This window comes from Colletes latitarsis, chromosome 6 (assembly GCF_051014445.1).
Source record: "Colletes latitarsis isolate SP2378_abdomen chromosome 6, iyColLati1, whole genome shotgun sequence".
Classification (NCBI taxonomy): domain Eukaryota; kingdom Metazoa; phylum Arthropoda; class Insecta; order Hymenoptera; family Colletidae; genus Colletes; species Colletes latitarsis.
In genome coordinates this window covers 20,373,385-20,395,033 of record NC_135139.1, presented here as the reverse complement: position 1 = coordinate 20,395,033, position 21,649 = coordinate 20,373,385, and the positions used below count along the sequence as shown (strand labels likewise).

General features: G+C 46.1%; 1 protein-coding gene across 2 annotated transcripts in view; it reads left to right on the top strand.

The window, feature by feature from the left end:
* Positions 1-21,649, top strand: part of LOC143342532 (uncharacterized) — a 65,921-nt gene that overhangs the window by 43,497 nt on the left and 775 nt on the right. The window contains exon 2 of one of the 2 annotated variants that reach the window (XM_076766512.1): positions 2,355-2,431. In XM_076766512.1, the coding sequence (XP_076622627.1) occupies positions 2,355-2,395 (41 nt within the window). In that variant the 3' untranslated portion in view covers positions 2,396-2,431. Of the gene's footprint in view, positions 1-2,354; positions 2,432-20,798; positions 20,914-21,649 lie in introns of those variants that run through there. The other variant, XM_076766511.1, reaches the window with a different exon arrangement.

Below are 21,649 nucleotides of genomic sequence, written 5' to 3'. Positions count from 1 at the left end.
TTCCACGCTCGTCGTCGTCATCCTTCGCGCATGGCCTACTTGGCTTCGCGTAAAAAGGGCTCGGCTCTAAATCGGGAGCAAGTTTACACTGCCCATCTCTCGCCTCTAACTTTATCGACCATCCACCAATAACGATGCCTGCACGCCCCCGTTTCGACGGTTTTTCCGCCCAAAAACGCGAGGCGAGCGATACGCGGTTCCCGCGCGCGCTTTCGAACGACGTCGCGCACGCGCGTCGCTGTCTGCGCAGAAGCAGAATCGCAGAAGCACATCGTCCAGAGAAAAGTTAATCCGACGGAATTTATAATAAAATCGCGATCTTTCGAAGATGTACTCGTACGAAGCAACGACGTAGGAAAACAAAGAACGTGCAAACTCTGATCGAATCGAGTGGAGAAATATCGTTTTCTCGATGGTGGTCGCGCGAGTGGCGCGTTCCAAAATGGCGGGAGGCTCGTGGGGTAGAAAATCGGCGGACGCGCCGAAACTAAATTTATCGTCAGCCCGATACTGTCGCGGATAGACGCGGTTGGCGCGGTTTTTTCGAGTCAGCTTAGTCAGTCTGGGGTCTGAACGTGAAGTGCAGCGTGCAGCCAGGCGTGCGGCGGGGGCTTTCGTGCGTGGAATAGGCTCAAGGCTGCACCGGTGCAACGCCAAGCAGCTAACTACTCGCGGCGTACTGCCTACTGCTCACTGCCGGTCTGCGGCCTGCTACCTGCTCTCCCGATCGGTGATCGATCAATCGGATCTGATAGGATCGAGAACTTGCTGCAAAGAGGCGCTGACGTAGAACGATGAGTATCCGCCGAGAAGGATACGTTCGCGTCGCCTTCTGACCGAGTCGCGCGATCTCGTTAACAGTTTTCCAGCTACTATATTCGAGCCGTTAACACGCTCGACGCCATGTCGGTTTTTCCACTTTTAACCCCTACGGCGATCAAATAAGGTAACACGAGCGAAAGCAGGATGCAAACGAGCATCGGTTAACTATTGAAAATAAGGAAAACTATGCTTGGTGTTGCACACGTAATAGTTTATTCCGATGAAAGGTCAATAATTGCAACACGTTTACGCTTAAGGGGTTAAAGATGTCCCCGATACCTGTTCGAATTGCAGCGTGATGATTAGAAGCACGTTAGCGGGGGACATTTTTGTTCGGTTTAACTCGCGATTCAACATTCGTTTTTCTAACGGATTATACGTTTTCGGTGCTACGAACGATAAAAGTTTGCTTTCGAATTCACGGTTAGCGTTGGAATACTTTCGAAGTCGCGTGATGTGGACGGTAATCTTGGATAATGACGAAAATATCGTTGCAAGGATGCGAGGCTATCGTGGTTCTTATCTGATCGATATCGGAGAGTCGATACTTTCCGCGGTTCGAACTCTCTATCTTGCGATTTCTGCCTTTTGTTGGTTTACCCGCGCGTTGTTAGGAAACGTTCAGAGAAATGAATCATCGATGGATTCTCTTCCTGCGATCGGAACTTCTTTACCAACCTTTTTGCTTAAATATAGCAAAATGTTTACATGTTAAGATCGCGCCAGAAGAAAATATTTAAACTCTCGTCCAAGGGGGGGTGGCAAGAAAACGGAGAAAAAAAATTACGAATACGTAAATAAATAATTAAACGTCCAACGTACGAATTTATTCCAAATTTACATTATTACACAGTTAGCATAGAATTGATCCTCGAATCATACTTAACGTAAATATCCTCTATTTACGAAGACCAATTGTGTACGGAGTCACGATACGTCACGATGTACAGTTCTACCTGCTATACTGGCCTATTATAGAAAACAGAGATATAAAACTGTTTCGTAATAAACAACCGTTCTTATCGCCTCTTATCTCCGTCGATCAGGGTTGATTCGCAGACCTATCTTAACAGGATATTTCTTGACCACAATTCATCGTTTAAAGAGACATTTAATACTTTAACGCGATATTAAAGTTCGGAATATCGAATTCGATAAAGTTGATATTTGCTGGCCTATAATCGTGGATACCTTAAGCATACTAAACTGCTATCGAAAGAGTCCAATATGGTCTCCTCCGGTTTGCTGGAAGCCGAACAATGCCGGATCGAAATGTGGGAAATTGTTCTGGCGCATCCTGTGTATATCAACAGACGCCGTGCGTAATAATTATTAAATCGAGCACGGTTACGGATATTATAATAGCGACGATAAATTTCATCGAGAGCCACGGTTTTGCTCGTTAATTATTCCCGGCCGTAGAGTCCGCCATTACAGAAACAAATATATGTCGAACACCTAGCGTACGAAGAAACGCACCGACACCCTCCCCTTTGCGCGTGCAATATTATAATTCGTGTTTTTTCTTCCAGTGGCGGGCTCACGCACTCCCATGGGGAGTGCAAGTGCGTAATGCACTTCTTACCATTCGACGTGCATTAATTGGACGGTAAGACCCGACCGCGTTCCCTGCACGAGCGGAATTCCAGTCTAGTAACCATACAGTTGCTGGTCCGAGCTTTTAAAACTGTTTCCCAGCGCGTAATACGCGATCGGCTCTTCAACGAGAACGAAACCGGTCCCGCGGTGAAGAGCATTGTCTCCTCGGGCCTTTCTTTCTCTCGATTGCACTCTCGCTGATCAACCGAAAACATTTATTTACGTTCGTTCCGTTCGAGCGCCGCTCGCAATCAGGGTTAACCGGCGCTCAGTTGGGCGAGCATCGTTCCCTAAAAACCTCCGGGTCCGTTCGCTTCCGTTTACGTTTCGTTCGTAAATTTATTCATCGGGATCCATTAACCCTTAAATGCATTGTCGTTTTGGCGACGCTCCAACGTTTCATAACCCAGCAGAAAAATAACACTTATTGCATGGTGTGTTCTCGACTGTGTTCGTACCATTAACGTATCCAGTATTGACGTAAACGAATAAACGGAGCCTATATTCGCGAATAAAGTATCTTCTCTTTTATTATCGTCGCGTTTCGTAACCCCGGAGCGTGTCAGCAGCCGTCCACGTAACTATCGCGTATCGTTTTATATTTGGAGATGTTATTGTAGCAAAGAATCTTAGAAATTGTGCTGTACGCAAGTTTAGATTTTTTCATTATTGTTTATCTCTTTTCCGAAACCAAGTACACCTACTCTACCGTGTTTAACAATAGACTATCCAACGATGTTAAGCTTATTTTTACTTGCAGAAATGACATCACTTTATCCCCCTTTTTTTATACACTTATCACGGCTTTCGAGACAGGTAAAATTCGTTCTATTTTCGTTGCACGATCTAGCGTGACAGGATTCACGTGTGTCGGAAGCTTTTTTTCTTTTTATTTCCTGAATCGTAGTCCACGTTCCCGGATGTCGCGCAGAAACATTTCTCGCGTTCGTTCGTCGGTTCCTCCGCCGGTCGAAACGAAAATTATTTTTATATATTTTTCAGCCCGAGACTCGTTTTAGAAATATTTAGTCGTATTTAATTCAATTCCAAGGTCTGGAGTGCTGCGAGATTATGAGGGAGACAAATTTCTCTAGATATGTGCTAAAGTTTATAAGATCGAGTTTCGGATTTCTACCACGCGAAGGGGTGGCGCTCGCGCGTCGTGGCAAATTATTGGACGTCTATGCGACGTAAAACGTCGCGACGCAGAGGGACGTCGTAACGACGCCGAAGGGTGCTGAGAAAAATATAGAACCGTATAGGGGGTGGGGGAGGGGGGAAGAGGCTACGACGAAGAAAGGTGGGAAGGGAGGGAGAGTGTTAACGATGTAATCCAGAGGGAGCGCACGAGCGCCGCCAGCGAAATAGTGTCGTCGTCGTTTCCTAGAAGCACGGGGCCGAGGAGGGGGAGGGCAAGGGTGATCCCCGTGTTCGTGCAGGGCGTCGAACAACGCCGGTGGTGACGGCGTCGGTGACGACGACGTCGACGACGACGGCGACGACCACGAGGCGCGGAGGGATGCGATGGGTTTAGCGGGTTGGCGGAGGTGGGGAGGGGGGAAGCTTGGTTCTCCGTGTGCAGAGGCGGCGCGCCACTCGGAAGGGTAGAGAGTAGGGGCAGGGCGGCGGTGTGGAAGAAGGGATGTGGCATGTGTGGGACGAGGGAGGGACGCGGAGTGCGGTCAAGTGTACTGGGTAACTAGGTCAATGAGAGAACCGAGAGAGCGACGTCGTTGCGGGGAGCACAAGCGCGCCACTGCTAGAGCTCCCTCCCTGTCTCTCTCTCTCTCTCTCTCTCTCTCTCTGTTCTTGTCTCTTTATCTGTCTCTCCGCTCTTGCCGTCGTTGTTCGACGTTCCTGGACGCGGCGAGCCGCCGTTCGCTCGGACGCATTTCTATGCATGCTCGTCGCTTACCCCGCTGCGCTTATTATTCCGTCGTTGTTGATTCGCTTAAACGTTCCACGCGCACACGGGCCGCGCCATTGGGGTTGCGGGCAAGCCGGCCACCGGTTGTCAACTTCCTCTCCGTTTATCCGTCGCTGTTTCTGCCGCATCTCCCGGGCACCCGGGTGTCGTCGACGCAGACACTGCTCAGACAGCGGCTCTTTCGCTCGCCGGGGAACGTTTTTGCGGAGTTCAGGCTCGATCGTCGCCGTGCCTGCCCCCCCTCGCCCCCCCCTACCCCTCCCCCTTTATCCCCTGTCAGGGACTCCGATCGAGCCAAAAACGTTTCGCCCGCGATGCTTTTTATACTGGCTGCCCCGAGGAATCCGGGGGACTAGCCCCGGCGTTACGTAACCCACGGCGGCGCGTCGTTTTTCGGTGTTGTTTCTTCGATTTTTTCCCCACGCATCGTATCGCGGTCGTTCGAGACCCGTGTAACACGAGCTCGGTTTTAATTTGCTAAGCATTTGGCGCGGAAGGTTGGAAACTGTTGCGATACCAATTCCCTTTATGAAACGATAGTGCAGAAATTGGTATCCATTGATCCGAAATACAATTTATACGAACATATGTTCGTTGCTCGTACTTAAAACTACAGCGACCATTTTGCACGTTGATTTTGAATCTTTATAATCTTATTAACCTCGGTAACCTTTGATCCAAGTTTGAACCGATAAAGTAAACATCCTGGACATCGACAGTGTGAAATTTAAAAAATAATACACTTTTTAAATAGATTTTAACGAAACGTATAAAACAAAAACGAGGATCCCTGCCCCTTTTGTTTACACGCAAACGCGTATTCTGTATTTCGTTTCTGGATATTTTCAAACGACTTGGGATTGGAATTTCTGCGAAATATTATTTTGTTGATAGTGGTCGCAGATTTCATTGCGAGCCAACTGAATATTTTCACACAAAGGGACGGGAGTCGTCCGGTGTTTCAATTTCAGTTGTTCCGTCGTACGAGACCGTAACGAAAAGATGTTCGCGCACGCGTCACTGTACTCGTGGCCACACTTTTAACACACATCGATACCGGTAGTACAAGGTGGTCCAAGTGCATCGGGTAAATGGGTCAAGCGAATTAATTCTGGTTGGCGAGCTGCACTTTGTGTCTCGGTGCATGACGAAAGCGTCGCACGCGTGTCACGCTGGTAAAAAAACTTCGAACAGAACTCAGAAGATAGAGATAAATATGTATTAACTATAAACGAATCGTCGTTCCACGTATCCATTCATTATTTTTAATTTTTCTTTTTTCCTGAAAGTAATATTTACTACAATATACATACAGGGTGTTTCGCCATACCTGGGAAATATTTTAATGTGGGATTCTAGAGACCAAAATAAGACGAAAATCAAGAATATCAATTTGCTCATGGAAGCTTCGTTAAAAAGATATTTCGAAGATGTGTCTAATCACCAAAAATGATTGTAATTAACTCCTGAAACCGAAAATAATTTTTCCAGAACGATTTGAAATTTTTTTTCCCCATTGTAAAATTTCACACCTTCTCGAATTTTTTTCTAGAAAGCGGCTAGGATTTCGGGGGTATGTCCATTCACCAAAAATGATTGCAATTGACCCCCACAGCTAACAATATTTTTTTCAGAACGATTTGAAATATTTTAATTTCGTCAAAAAATTTCACATCCCGAATTTTTTTCTAGAAAGTGCGTAGGATTTCAGGGATATATGTAATGACCAAAAATGATTGTAATTGACCCCCACAGCTAACAATATTTTTTCCAGAACGATTTGAAATTTTTTTTTTCCATCGTAAAATTTCACACCTTCTCGAATTTTTTTCTAGAAAGCGGCTAGGATTTTGGGGGTATGTCTATTCACCAAAAATGATTGCAATTGACCCCCACAGCTAACAATATTTTTTTCAGAACGATTTGAAATATTTTAATTTCGCCAAAAAATTTCACACCTTCCCGAATTTTTTTCTAGAAAGTGACTAGGATTTCGTGGGTATGTCTATTCACCAAAAATGATTGCAATTGACCCCCACAGCTAACAATATTTTTTTCAGAACGATTTGAAATTTTTTTTTCCCGTCGAAAAATTTAGGCGCCTAATTAGATTTTCGGTAATGAATTTTTTTCTCGAAAGTGCGTAGGATTTCGGGGGTATATGTAACGACCAAAAATGATTGTAATTGACTCCTGCAACCGAAAATAATTTTTCCAGAACGATTTGAAATTTTTGAATTTAATTGTTAATAACTTTTTAACGAGGGCTCAGTCAAGAAATTGATATTCTTGATTTTCGTCTTATTATAGCCTCTAGAATCTTCCATTAAAATTTTTGATATAAACAACGTATGGTCTTTTTATATTTCTAGACCAGTGTAGGCGTTTAATTTTCACCGATACTCGCCCCCCTCCCCTCCGTACCCGGAAATACGACAACGACGATTCGTACGCGTAATTGTTCCCTTATCAGCTGGACTGGACAACGGTGCACGCGCGAACGTTAGAGCTCCCGAAGCCTGTTTATACTTTCGTACGTACGCGAATTTTCAAATTGCTTTCGTAATGATTGATTACCATAATATCGTGGATAATGACCCGACCGTGTGTGACGTGCTGTGTAATTGCAGCAGTAACTTACGACGTCTTAACGCGCGGTATGAATATAAAATGAGAGTAACGCGAAGGTATGTGTGTATAATATATCGGCGAATATTCTAATGAGGTGTTCAATATATGGGACGTGAGATAATATTTAAATTTCGTCGAACCGCATTCAAGTTGACGCGTTTTTAAATTTCCGTTCCGCCCATACGTCTGTCGAGCGAACTGTCGCCTCGGCGTGCATTTTGTACGATCGAGCCTTGTCGCGAATTTATATACGCTGCTTAAAACAATTAGCGGATTAGCTTCTGAAACGATTTTATTCGATGTTCGGTGGAAATATACGTCGAATATACTGAGTTACCTTTGTTTTCGTCGTAGAGGAAGCGTATTTGGAGTAACGATTCACTTAAGAGGAATAAAGATGTATCCAAAACTTTGCAAAGAAACGTAAAAATGATTGTAACGAAACTACTTGTACGCACAATTTTAAAATAATGGTAAAATAATTTTTTTTTTACTAAAACTGTACCAGAGTTTGAGAAAAAATAATTGGTTAGAGATATAAAAAATATCTTTATGTAAAATATTTTTTTTTTTTGCATGAGAAAAACGGTACATTACATCAAACGTTTTGATGCTTTCGATGCACGAGTAACAACCGTTTGGCATGAGACGTGTCTAAGTTATACTTGTAAATGAAACCAATTAACAAACAAAAATATTGAATGAACGGAATTCAAGCCCGTGACCTCGAATATTTCTTTAAATTATTTATCACGTAAAATATACAGTACGAAGATGCGTTGCATAATACACATCGGAAATTTATATTTTAAACTTAATCGCCTGGGAGTCAAGCTTCTATAAATTATGGAATATATTTAAGGGATTACACAATATGTGCTTAGCCGTTTAATTAAATTAAATATACTGACGCCTTTATTACCGTACCACTTTGAGGTTTTCATTAGGAAAATGAATGGCGGCTTACAAATCTGATGACTCATTCCCCTAATGAATATATCATCTTAGATCTAAAACTTTCTGCTACATTCTGTACTAAGTTTTACAATGCACATCCTACATAAGTATACTTGAATTATTATTATCAAACGTGTTTATTAAACAGGGTGTTTGGCCACCCCTGGGAAACATTTTAATAGGGGATTCTAGAGGCCAAAATAAGACGAAAATCAAGAATACCAATTTGTTGCTGGAGGCTTTGTTAAAAAGTTATTAACAATTAAATTCAAAAATTTCAAATCGTTCTGGAAAAATTATTTTCGGTTGTGGGGATCAATTGCAATCATTTTTGGTGAATAGACATACCTTTGAAATCCTACTCACTTTCGAGAAAAAAATTCGAGAAGGTGTGAAATTTTTCGACGGAAAAAAAAAATTTCTGAATCGTTTTGGAAAAATTATTTTCGGTTGCGGGGGTCAATTACAATCATTTTTGGTTATTACACATACCCCCGAAATCCTACCCACTTTCTAGAAAAAAATTCAAGAAGGTGTGAAATTTTTCGACGGAAAAAAAAAATTTCTGAATCGTTTTGGAAAAATTATTTTCGGTTGTGGGGGTCAATTGCAATCATTTTTGGTCAACAGACATACCCCCGAAATCCTACTCAGTTTCGAGAAAAAAATTCGAATATGTGCTGAATATTTTGGGTGAAAAAAAAGACTTTCGGTTCGTCTTGGAAAAATTATTTTTAGTTGCGGGGGTCAATTACAATAATTTTTGGTGATTAGACACACCCCCGAAATCCTGCGCATTTTCGAGAAAAAAATTCAGTAAGGTCGGAACTTTAAACGTTAATAACTTCATAACGAAGCCTCCATCAACAAATTGGTATTCTTGATTTTCGTTTTATTTTGGCCTCTAGAATCCCTTATTAAAATTTTTCCCAGGGTTGGCCGAACACCCTGTATATATAGAAACAGTATACGTGTATTGTTACATAAAAATAATTTGCACACGGGCGAAGTACAGCCAGAGGTTTTTTAACCTAACATTAGATATACTCGATAATCGCACACACGTACTCTCGGTGCTTATACTATTTGTGTCACAGCAACTTAAGTGAAATAGATTGACGTTCCCAATATATGTATCGCGAGTTACATTGTCCGTAACTTCAATTACGTATATTTCTAAAATTATCAAATGTCCACACTTAACGTTCCACGTATAGCAATAGGGGACCTGTAGTCTACCACCCTGGGAAATCAAGTTAAAATCGAAGGAGGACAATGATGGATCCTTCCCTCGTGGCAGTGATGTTCACCATGTGAGAGAAATTCCCTCTTTTCCCTAAAAAAAAATAGTAATATTAATCGTTAATTTAACTTAAATATTAGTCGAGTCAACGTTGAGAATCCTGTCCGAGTTTGCTTGAAAATTCTACAATAATATACTTTACACATTTTTGCAAGTTTAGAAATCAAAATGGCCGCCACCGTGCGTGGTCAATTTATTTTTTAAGGGCACCGAATCGATTTCTACGATCGGATACGTTCGACGGGGAAAAAATTGCCAGTTGCAATGCCTCTCGATAATTACTGGGAATAAAATTCCAGTCGCGCGAAAACAGCCATCTCGGTTTCTAAGAAGTTCAAAGCTGCGTCGTGAGAATGCTCGGTTGAAAGTAGCCGCGTGCGTGTTCCGACACGCAGATCGGCCACGATGCCTTCTTCGTCGGCGGGTTTTCTCGACAGGACACGCGCTGTAACGCGCGTGTCTGCGTCGTGGTATTAAACTTGTGTGGGTGTGGACGTACACGTGGGTTACGATGAGGTTGGAATTATGCTCTGCAAGTACACATATAAAATTGTAGTACGCTGGCGGCACGCATGCGGATCTACGCGCGTTGGTAACGCGGTGCCAGCTCCAGGAATCAGGTCACTCGTATCAAACTGACCTACATACCGTTATCGTACGTATTATCGCCTCTGATAAAGCGCTTATTAAACGTACAATTATGCCCGGCGAAAGATTCAAGGCGTCGTTGCTCTTCCTCCGTCGTCCTTGTCCGATCGGTTCACCTTATGGCGACAGCTTTCTTCGTCGCACCAGGTGTTGTGGATCCAGCGTACCCGACGGATCGTTGCAACGTTCGATCCCGTCGTTATCCTTCACCCGATTCCCTAATCACGACATCGTTAATAATAAGACGGGGTAAAAATGCCGCCCTAACCGTGCTAAAAATAATCGAGCAACAACGACACGGTTGAACCCTCGCGCTCTGGCCACGACGCGCGCGTCCTCGACGGTTCGAACTCTTCAACTTGACCTCCGTGGAAAAATTACTGCCCCCCCCCCCCCCACCCTCACTGGGCTCGTTTTTCGCGAGAGTTGTTCAGCGTGAATGATGGAAATTTTACTCGAGCGTAACAGGTTTCGAAATATCGATTTTTACGTTTTTTTTTTTTGTTCTCGTAAATAAATAGTAATCCGTCGAGATCGGCTATAAAATTCGACGATTCTAACATCGAGTCGAACATACGTGTAACCGTATATCTGTCGATAGCTGGTCGCGATAGCGGATTCGATAACGAATGTATTTATTTGTATCAGTTTTAAGTACGGTCATTATTAAGCCGGTACACGGCGACCGTGGGCCGTTTTCTTTCCCAGTGGTTCGCCATTATAATTAACATTACCGCCCGTGTATTCGTCGTCGATAAATTTGCTTTTATCTCTCCTATGAATCATATTGTTGCTTGTCCGTATAGTTGCTCACGCATCGACACTTCGAAGGAATCCGTTTGCCAATAGAAACTGTACAACCTCGATTATTGAAGGAAATCGGGTCTGAACGTTCGTGCAATAATCGAGGGTCTACTCCATCGCGTTGACTAGATTGTATATTTTATTTATTTATTCGATGACTTGCCGAAAAAACGCTAGGCGAGAGCGGGTATTTCTCGTTGGCCACGCAACGAAAGAAACGAGAGGACCGATTTCGTTCGCGGACGAAATGAATTTCAAGAGCGGGAGGGGCGAGAAAAAAAGAAAAAGGAAGAACAGAGATCGCGACCGCGAGGAAGAGAGAAGTTGCTCGGCGCGGCGGCGTTACGTATCACGTCGAACGAAAGCGAGAGCGTCAGACGTCGGGTTCAGAAGTAGGAACAAAGAGGGAGAGCGTGAGGAGGAGAGAGTTGGCTTACTTCTGCCCGCGGACGAGTTAACTCGACGAGAAACGTTTACGTGTCTCTCTCTCGCGTAACCGCTTAACGTAACAGCCGTAACTAGTACCATTGCCAACGAAAGCTGTCGTGGAAAGTAAAAGCGGATGAGCCACTTTTCGCGCGTGACGAGCGGAGGCCTGGCTAACGGTGGGACAAAGAGCAGCCCACGAGGAGCGTAAGAGCGGCGGGGCATCCCCCCGATAGAGGAAAGAGGAGGAAAGAACTTTCGCCCATTCATCGTGTGCCGGCGTTCGTTCGCTCGGCTCTTGAACCGACTCGCTTGAGATTACTATTGCATCTAATGCACCGTCTTACACGCGATATAAATACTAGCGCAAGGTGCAAACACGAGGCGCATCTAGCCGTGCGCGGCCGGCGCGCCACGGAACCGGCACGTGCGGATGCGTTTACGCGCGCCTGCCACCGCGCATGCGTACGCCGACGCTCGTAGCCAGATGCATCCGCGAACCACGAGTTCAGCCAGCGATCCCGCGTCGAACACGCACCAGACGACGCATCGACCATTTTGCGAACCACTCGCAAAGACCATCTCGTACCCCGATCCCCGGGCGGTTTTTACACCGCAATTATTAAAAGCAAAGCACTTTATCGCACGAACGGACGCGCTCGGGCGTCCAAAGGGGAGGCTGCACGTTCCTCGGATTTCCTTAATTTCACAGACAGCTATAGCAGTAGAACTTGCGTCATTTAATTCTCCCGACGCACCCATTTTTAAATTCTGACGTGTACGCGGGTCGCTGCATGCTGGAGTACTCATTTAAACGCGACATGATTTTTTTCTTCGCGTATAATAGATTACGGAGAATTCTTTCGCGCATCGGATACACCGCTCGTTCCTTTCCTCGAGTCTACTAATTGTACGACAAACAAATCGTTCGGATATTCTTAATGACCGTATCGAATTAGAAATCTCGCGAGCGCATTTTCCCAGTTTAAGTCACGCTATTGCATAGCGATTCGGCTCTCGTGCGCGCTTCACTTCATTGCTTTGCAGATACCAATTGTTTGCAACTGGACATTGTTTATCCATGGTCTATTGTTCCATAAGCTAATAGCTTCGCAACGACAGCGTTGCCAGTTTTGTACGTTTTAATTTTACCGATACTATATTTGTCGCAAAATTATATAGACCAAGTGTCTTTGAAAGTGGAGGACACTGTTTCTCAAGAAAAAGGTTCTCTTGTACGATATCAAGGTAAAGTTAATGGGTAAATTCCTATCGATAGCAATCAATACACCGTTGCGCGTTTGATATTGGATTTAAAGACATTTCTTGAATAATCTTGAATCTTCCTCATTCTTCTTCGAATCTTCTTCTTCTTCGCATATACGCGTATCAATTTGCAAACTAATCAAGTCTTTTCAGCGTACTTTCTATCACGTCATCGCTGTTTCAATATCCCCGGCGGAAGCTCCTTTAATGCATCTCCGCGAATAAGAATCGCGATATACAGAGATCCGTTTGATAGAGATTCCAAGAACGCGAAACGTTTTCGTATCATCGAGACGGACTTGGCCGGGAAACGAGGCCGCCGAACGTAAACGTTTATTTCGAATTGGCTTTTTCGCGGGTCGTGTCGCGTTAATTAAATCGCAGCGTGTAATTTCTCGCCGTGCGCGCGTCCCAGTAATTGGAATTATCGGTGAAAAATTTGACGCGCGCGGAGATTAGAGATCACCGCGCGGATACGCGAAATTCCACAGACAGAAATATATGCGTTGCTCGCGCGTCTAGCTCGCCTCGATCCGTCTGGCTTGGACAGAATTATTTCTCCGGGAAATTGCCGGTCATTACGGTCGCCGATCATTATTATTGGCCTTACCTTTCGAAGACCCGGTCTCGCGTACCCGATTCGCATTTCAACCTTGAGCGTTATCCTGTTCGAGCCGCTGCTCCTGCGGGAGGTCGCGACCACGGGCTTTTCTCCGTGGCGCAGCAGGCCTGAAACGTGTTCGTCGTTAGTTTCGCGCCGCGATTGATGGCTTTACTTTCGTCGTACGCCCCGTCCCCGTAATGGCGGGCTCGTTCCGCGTGGATCGCAAATTTTTAATCATACCGCGCGATTTTTCGGTCAAGGTCGACGCTGTCCTTGGCTTTTCTTAATCGTGATCGTTGATAAAAAAAGAACAGGCTGGGTTGCACCTCAAGGTGCACAATCAATGCCCGATGCAGCGAACAGATACATAAATTGCGTACATGTAACACACACCAAACTTGCATGGACTAAATACATAAATATGATTCGCTTGTTACGGAGCATAATAAACGGCAATGAATACCTTTATCGCGTGAGCGCGAACTTTCACATTTCATGAAGCGTCGTCGCGTTGTGACAACCCCTGTCTCTCTGTAATGTTCTCGCGTGCAAATGTCGCGAATCGCCGTTAATCGAGCAAAAAGAAAGCGGCTGAATCGACTCGCGTCATCGTTCAAATCATAGAATTCGTTATTTGTTTTCCTATCGATGGTATTCGCGGTTAATTGAGATTTAAATAAAAATTCCAAGTCGGTATAATAGAACCTCGATAATTGCAACGAAATCTAGTTCTCTGCACGGCGTTGAACAAGTGGAGGGGATGGTCGCTAAGGAGTGAGGTTGAGCGTAGCAGTGGGGATGGTTGCCTCGATTACTGCAAGAATTTTTCGCCCCGATTCCCTGCAGTAATCGAGGCTCTACGGTGTCGCTGGTTAATTAATCAATTTCCCCGCGATGTCGGATCGAGAATTTGATTTCACGACGCACGGAAAATATTCTAATTAAAAATTCATTATCCGTTGGATTTAGGAAAGAAAAGGAATTCGTCGATTTTATCAAGCAATTAACGAATAGCACTCACCACAATAATAGTGGAAACAAAAATAACAGTAATAATAATTCTAATCTATCGTCGTCATCCGCAAACTGTTTTCGCGATAACTTCGAGACTATTTTAAAAGTAACAACGAGCAAGATATTTACTTATCGCGCACGATTTGATAAAAACTTACACCATTGCAAAGAGGAAACGTTCAAACGCGTCAACATTTATCTGTATAAAAAAAAAAAAAATATGTATATAGAAGCATTATATTAAAAGGCCAATTATGCGGAATCGTAATTGAATTGTTTCATTAGCGTCCACGGTTCGGACTTCGACGCTTGGAATAACGAAGTCTCTGTCTCGCGAAATCCCCCCATCCCCTCCCTGCACCTGGTCATATATCTAAGAAACGTGAACTCGTATACTAAATTTCATTCGAATCGTTAAATTTTTAGTATACGAGTCGAGACCGTATCGAATCCCTTATTGTTAATATCGGAATTTTTATATCAGATTTATAATCAGCGGCCCTGGAAACTCTTCTCTACCGATTGTCATGCAAATTTGAAAACCCTTTGTATGTACGTTCGTCTTTTTGGGATTCCGCGGCACGGTGGACAGGTCTTTTTCTGCCCGAGCGTTAAAATTCTGGCGATTCGACGCGGCGGGCAATCCTGCGAAAATAAATGGCCAACGTCGACCGTCCATGGGAAGCCCTTTCCTACAGTAACCGTTTTTCTCCTCGGTCGTTCTTCACGGATGAGCTCGATTTTCGTGGTGGGGGGACAGAAATTTCAGCGCTACCTTTCCAGTATCTTCACGGGGGTAGAGTTTTACGGATGGCCCCCCGTAAAAGAGAAAATGCAACCACCCCTTGGCGGGCCCCGATTGTCATCGGGGCACTGGGTCACCGGGAACTCCCGTTGCGAATTGCACGCAATAATTCTGCACAGCGTTTCCAAATATTTACACCCGTCCTTAATTTATGGACAGGGACCCCCGGCGTGAAAGCGGACGCCTCTCGACTCTTAAAGGGGATATAAACCGTGACGTGTAAACATAGGGAAAAGGAGTCTCGGTCAGGTAGCGGAGGGGTCAGGTCGTCCCTGCAATTTTCCTGCTTTCCCAGATAGGCGCAATCGTGTTCCTCCTCCACCAATATACCAATCGAGGAACGATATTACCGGACGAGAATCCTTCGGCAGTCGTTCATCTCCTGAAAGAAAGTCATATCTAGGTTTTTTTGGTGATTTTCCGCGCCGTTTCCCGGCGTTTTCATCGCTCGTTCGCGGCTTAAGGTCCATTTCGAGTTCCGACCGTGTGTCCCAGTTGCAAAGTAATAAAAATGGGAGACGACGAGCGCCGAGAGGGTCGTCTGGGGTACATGCATGGCCAACGCACACGAACACGAACACGGACGCGCGCGGTCACGCGAGGGGGTACATCTTTGCGCTTGCACACAGAAACTGGTCTACGCGCGCGTCCCTTGCCGTAGAACCGATGGATCTCCGCACGCTCGAACGCGCGCACGCGCAGACCTCGCACTTTGTCGTTCGTGTGACGATTGCGCGCGCGTATACGTTATGCGTCGTAACGCGAACACAACCGCGCGCGCACGCACACGCGCGACCCCGCGTCCCGTATACGTTTACACACACGTCGTTGCGTGCGTGTTGGTACACGCGCATGCACGTTAATGCATCCACACAGTTACACGTGGTCTCGCGATATCCCATGTGGGTAAGTGTGTCAAGGACGTGCGAACTGGCCTGCAAAACGCCAGTTCGCATTTCGTGGATGAAACAATCTCCCCTTCTCTCTCTGTTTCGGTCTGTCGTTCCCTCTGGTTCTTCCATTCGAATTTTTCTCTTTCTCCGGGCGAACGATTTGCGCAATCCTCGTCGCGAGACCAAGAAAAGTACCTGGGATCATCGGGGAAACAAAAACCGAACCGCTTTCGGTCCGTCTCGATCCGCGATTCGATCGATGGGTATTGAAAAAAAAAAATAATATACGTCGAATTCGAATTTTTACGCGACCCTCTGCGGTAACGTTCGTCGTCGAATCCCCGGGGAATGTAATATCGAAATTTCTTCCCGCGACGAACACTTTCGAAGGTCCCTACGATCGTTATTGCGTTCACGTCGCCCTAAATGAATTCGACAGTTTCTCGGGTGGTACGACAAAAATATATATTACGTTAACAGTCTCTGTGTATAACAGCACAATGAGTTAGATTTTACTTTTAGTTTCGAAAATGGGATTGCGGAGTGGGGCGGTCCTTGGCACACTTCACACACCGAGACACGTTGTTCGGTGTAAGAGAGAGAGGAAAAAGAAGAAGAGGGAGCGAGATCGCGCCAGGCTCATATTCTTTGCGTCGAATATTACGAGTTATAGATACCATACCTGCATAGCTAATACCGAGATAGTAATCGCGCGTTAGAAGACGGCGTACGCGCTTCTTTTTCTTTTTTTTTTTCACGAGAAATAGGTTGACCTTAATATGCATATTAACATTCCATCTTCAACTCGATACTCTTCGATCTGCGAGAGATCGCTTTCGTTTCTTGCCTGAACACGTTTATAGTATCCTACAGGCTTCGACATGCTGCTGAATATTTATCTAAAAAATTAGCCCCTTACGAAAAATACAGTGTGCAAGAAATGCTGAAAAAAATATATTTCTATTCCGCTCGAACAGCGCGTGAATTTGATTGCCTTATAGTATGTATCATCAGTCGCGTATTACCTTGCGTTAAAGTGGGACAGTGTTTGAAAAACATACCTCGACATGTTTAATTGTCGTTTGACTTAGCACGGTCGAAGATTAGAAGCGTCTTTTCCGCACCTTCGCGAACACACGCGGAAAGAACAGAAACGCGCGACGCAACGTAAACAGAAAGAATTCCATGCGAAGCCCCGTCGTCTCTATCAAGAGGTAAATTACTTCCGATAGCCGCAATTCCGCGTGTGTCCGCGTACTACCTACTCGCCTACGAACGCTTAAAGGATCAACGCGATGCTAATTGACCCAGAAATAGCGTAATGCCGATAATGGTGTGGCGTAATTTCGGTAAAGGATTCGCCGTTCTGTTTTCTTTTTTTTTTTTTTTTTATTTCCCGCGTTCGTAATAGGACCAGAACAGGAAACGAGAAAATGTACAGCGCGATCTTCCAATATGCACGCCACGTACGACGATTTCATCCAAGTCTACTTTTTTTCTTTTTTATTTTTTCGTAATTTTTCCCTTTCGAATTGCGGGACGCTCGGATCTAACGAAATCGCCGAGTTTATCGAGTGTCGAAACCGTGTAGAACCCTTGTATAATGATTTATAATTCCCGAACGTGTTGGTGCGCGCGCCATTTACATTTCCAGAGTTTCTGGGTCATAGCTTTCACTTTCTTTCATCGGTTCTTCCGCCCTTTCGGCTGTTCCAAGCGCGTGGCCCTTTTCCCTTTCGTTCGATCTTCCTAAGGCCCCACTCTTCGTAGCTTCTTTTCTTTTCTTTTTTTTTTTTATTAGCTCCATCGTCACGGCGATCGTGATTTAACCTGACGCGCAATGGAACACAGGCTCTTTATTCTTTCTCAATGCTCCGATGGAAATAGAATCGCGTGTATTGGCGCGGTCGTGCCTACAACGAAGGAACAAAACGCGTGCACCCGCGTTTCGGGCCGCACAATGTGGCGCACAATGAACAACAGGAAGTTCGATCGATCCTGTGCTTTTCGACGATAATTCGCACCGTGGCCGTAGTATTTATTTTAGGGGGTCATCGTTAAATAGGTTCGGCCCACTTGTTGCGTAAACCGCAGAGGACCCGAAAGTAGAGGAGAACTTTAAAGGGAAAGCCAGGTGGGCGTTGCTTCCGATTTTACTCGGTCCGTTTGGCTGTCCCGAACGGGAACGGGATTATTTAAACGAACAGGCTTTCTCGCTGTGCTTCTTAATTAACAAACTATAATCGCATCTTGCTATCTCCGCTACACTTTCCATTACCTTTTAATTTTCCTTGTTTCTTCGAGCAACGCTTAATCTGAACGCAGCTACATATCGCGCCTCTTATTTGCTTTTACTGTTTAATGCGAGTATATTTTTAAATTCTTACGTAAGTTTGATAAAGTGCGTAACATTATGTTCGAATCGAAAATCCAAGGGATCCTTTCGACGTTCAAAACATTGTCACGTTCGATAAGCAGTTAAAAAAAAAAAAAGAAAATTAATCTAAATAGGATTCGTGAATTTCGACGAAGTTACGAAAATAAGCACGACGAACGTTAGGTTACATACGTAGCTTTCGAGAACAAAATGCTTGGCTTCGTTGAAATTGTTACGAATATTGGATTTGGCGTTCGAGTAAATTGTAATGGAAAAAGAAACTCGACGGGTATGTCTTCGATTGAGATTCGAACATGAGACAAGTTATAGGTACGTATGTTTTCCCGACGATCGGAGAAATTTCGAAGATCGTCGGTGGAGCGTTTCGTATGCTATGCACCTAACCTCCAAACCTGGTACACTGGATACGACGACAACGACGATGACAACACGGTTGCAATAGTTGCCGCGTGCATTCATCGATGACACGGTGCGCGCGTACGTGCACGCGTGTGCGCTCTAACATATAGGTACGTCGCGTACAGTAAATGTATGTACGCTATTACGGCAGGCGCGCACGGTTACTTGGACGGAAAAGAGCGCGACAATTACGTTCGAAGTGAATAAGCATGGCGCGGGGAAAGAGGGACGAGCGTCGAGAGAGGTAGTGTTAGAGAAAGAAATATCGTTGCGCTGTAAGCAGGAGAGACAGAGAGAAAGAAAAAGTGAGTGAGAGAGAGAGAGAGAGCAAAGACGATACGTACGAGGTACTGGCAGAAAAAGAGGGAGCAAGGGTAAGACAGGAAAGAGGAACAGAGAGAAAGAAGAAGAAGAAGGGAAGCAAAAGAAAGAAGAAAAAGGTACGTACACGTTTAGGGTGGCGGAACATGTAGTGAGGTAAGGACAGGGTCTGCGAGAGAGACGGAGAGTAAGCTGGGAGGGTGGGATGCACAAGGTGGATGGCAAGAGGGTCGAGAGGGCAAGAGGGAAGGAGGGAGAGAGAAAGACATAATGAGAGGGAGTGAGTCGCGGCTGCGTCATGTTCTCAGCGAACTGGGTCAGTGGGTCTCCCCACCGCCTCGCGTCGTACATCTACTGCGACGTACACACAGAGAAGCACTGGCACTGTCGGGGAGTGCCAACGGCGTTACTGTTGACCCAGCCACGGCCTGTATGTGGCCTGTGCGCCTGCCCTGTGCCCGCTTACCGTGACTCTGTGTTTGGCTCCCCTGTGCTCTTTGAAAGCAAGAGTTGTTCGCCAGCTCTACCGTCCGCGCTCGATCATCCTCGCGCTAGGCGCGCAATAAAGCAAAAACAACCAACGCATGTTACGAAGTCGCATCTAAATCAACGATACCTCGCGATCCGCCAGGAAACTTGTATCCGTTGGTTCGAAAGTCCTAATGATATTTCTATATCGATAAGAGGCAACGTATATCGAGCGCGTTGGTTTCGCATCGCATTCAATTCCTTTACGGGTCCAAGTAGAGTTTACCGCGACGAATTCTTGCGCTATCGAAGTCGATTAGAGTCGAATCCCGTGCGGGCTCGTGTACACGTGCGTCTGGGTATCCGCCGGCAGCACCGACGACAAATACGGTCGACAAAACGGCGGCGGCAACGGCAGCAGACCGGCGCGGGAGCCGTGCGAGGACAATACTTCTCCCGCCGACATAGACCTGGTTCCGTAAGTAGGTCATCCCCGCCATCGGGCGCGCAACCTCCTTCTCCCCTCCTCCCCGAATCCCTTCGACCGCGGCAATACCTCCCGACCTCCCCCGCCCTCCTCTACCGACGTTCCCCTCTCCTCCCGAACCGCGTGTTACCCTCCCCACCAGACGGGGCCCTCAGTGGCACCTCCACTACTCCGTCGGGCACCTGGCCGCGCGCGGTGGCATGCGCTGCTGAATCACTTTCACTTATGCCGTGCGCTGTGTTGGTTATACGCCGTGCTTCTCTCTCTTTCTTTCTTTTTCTCTCTCGCACTCGCGCTCTCACACTCGACCCGTGCCCGTCGGTAAAGGGACACGCGCGCTCGTTCTCTCCTCTCCTCTATACCCACCGAAACGCCAAGGGAGTCTGACGGTGCGCGCCTCTCGCCGTTCTCCCGGTTCTGCCAATTTTATTTTACTCCCGACGGTGTCACGGTGAAGCGCGTATCTCTCTACCGGTCGAACCGCGCCGCGTTCGTTTTCGACCGTGCAAGCAGTGCCGCCGCTTTCGAAGCGTGGTGTCCCCGCGACGACAACGTGTGGTTTTACTTTTTTCGTTTATCGGCGAGCATCGGGGCAACGGTAGCGCGTGTGATACGAAGAAAGAAGACGTCTCCGAAGAGAGTCCCGTGTTTCGCGTATCCGTCGTTGTTGCTGTTCGCGATATACGAGACGTGTGCCGTGTCTCGCGAGACGGTCTCCCGACTCTACCTAACTCCATGTGTCGTCGGTAGGGCAGCAGAGGGGAGGGGGCGGGCCCTTCGGGAAAGCAACGAGGCGAGAAGACAACTAGTCGTACGCAGATAGCCGAGCTGTCAAGTCGCACGTTCAGGGGGACCTGGTGGATTCGCTTTTTCTGTCCCTCTTTCACTCTCCTCCCTCTCTTTATCACTCTCTCTCACTCTTTCACTCTCTCACTCTGTCACACTCTCCGTCCCTCTGTCTCTCTGTCTCGCTTCAGCCGGACTTTATGCGCCCTCTTTTTCAACGGTGCATTACTTGGATTGCAGTGTGTGCGCGCTACCTTTACTCGCCCTATTTACCTCGCGCTTCGCGGCGTTACGTATTTTTGTGACAACGCCGTGGTTAAACTTTGTTTCGTGTACGCGCATGTGTGACCACCACGTAACGTTACCGGCGATCCTCGCGTCGCAAGAAACAACGATCCGATTGTTTTCTCTGTCCCGTGATCGATTCGCGGCGGTCCTCGTGGCGTGGACGGCCAGTTTAATCTCGCGTGTGCTCATCGTTGTTTCGTGTCACGATATAACGCTGGATTATCAGTGCCCGCGACGACTGAAAGATTGTAACGAGGGACATTGGTGGTTTGTTCTTTCGCGGGCGTACGAAGACGCGCCGATAAGGTATCCGACAGTGACAGCCATTTTTTACGCAAACACGATTCTTCCCATTCTACGATGATTCGGACGTATCCGTACGGTTCGAAGCGGAGTGGTGCGTGATGGTTTTGATCCGTAAACCTGTGCCGTAGGAAACCGTGATTTGGTGATCGATACATACACATATATATACATACATATATATATATATTTATACGTGCCAAGGTACTGAGTGTGTTTTCTTACGCGCTTATGCTTTCGTCTAAATCGTCGTCGTCGTTGTCGTCGTCGTCGTATCGTCGTTGTCTGCGACAACGTTGTACGCAGCCGGTGGTACTTTAGCACGCAAGTACCACGACCTTGCACGACGCGTGCACCGTTACGCTTACTAAACAAAAGGGAATCTATAACCGCCGCCTGTTGTCGTATGCGCCAATATATCGTTACCACGGTGGCCAAAGGAACGAGAATTCTTAGCCATTTCATATATGAACCGATACGCCACGAGCACGTTCCTCCGT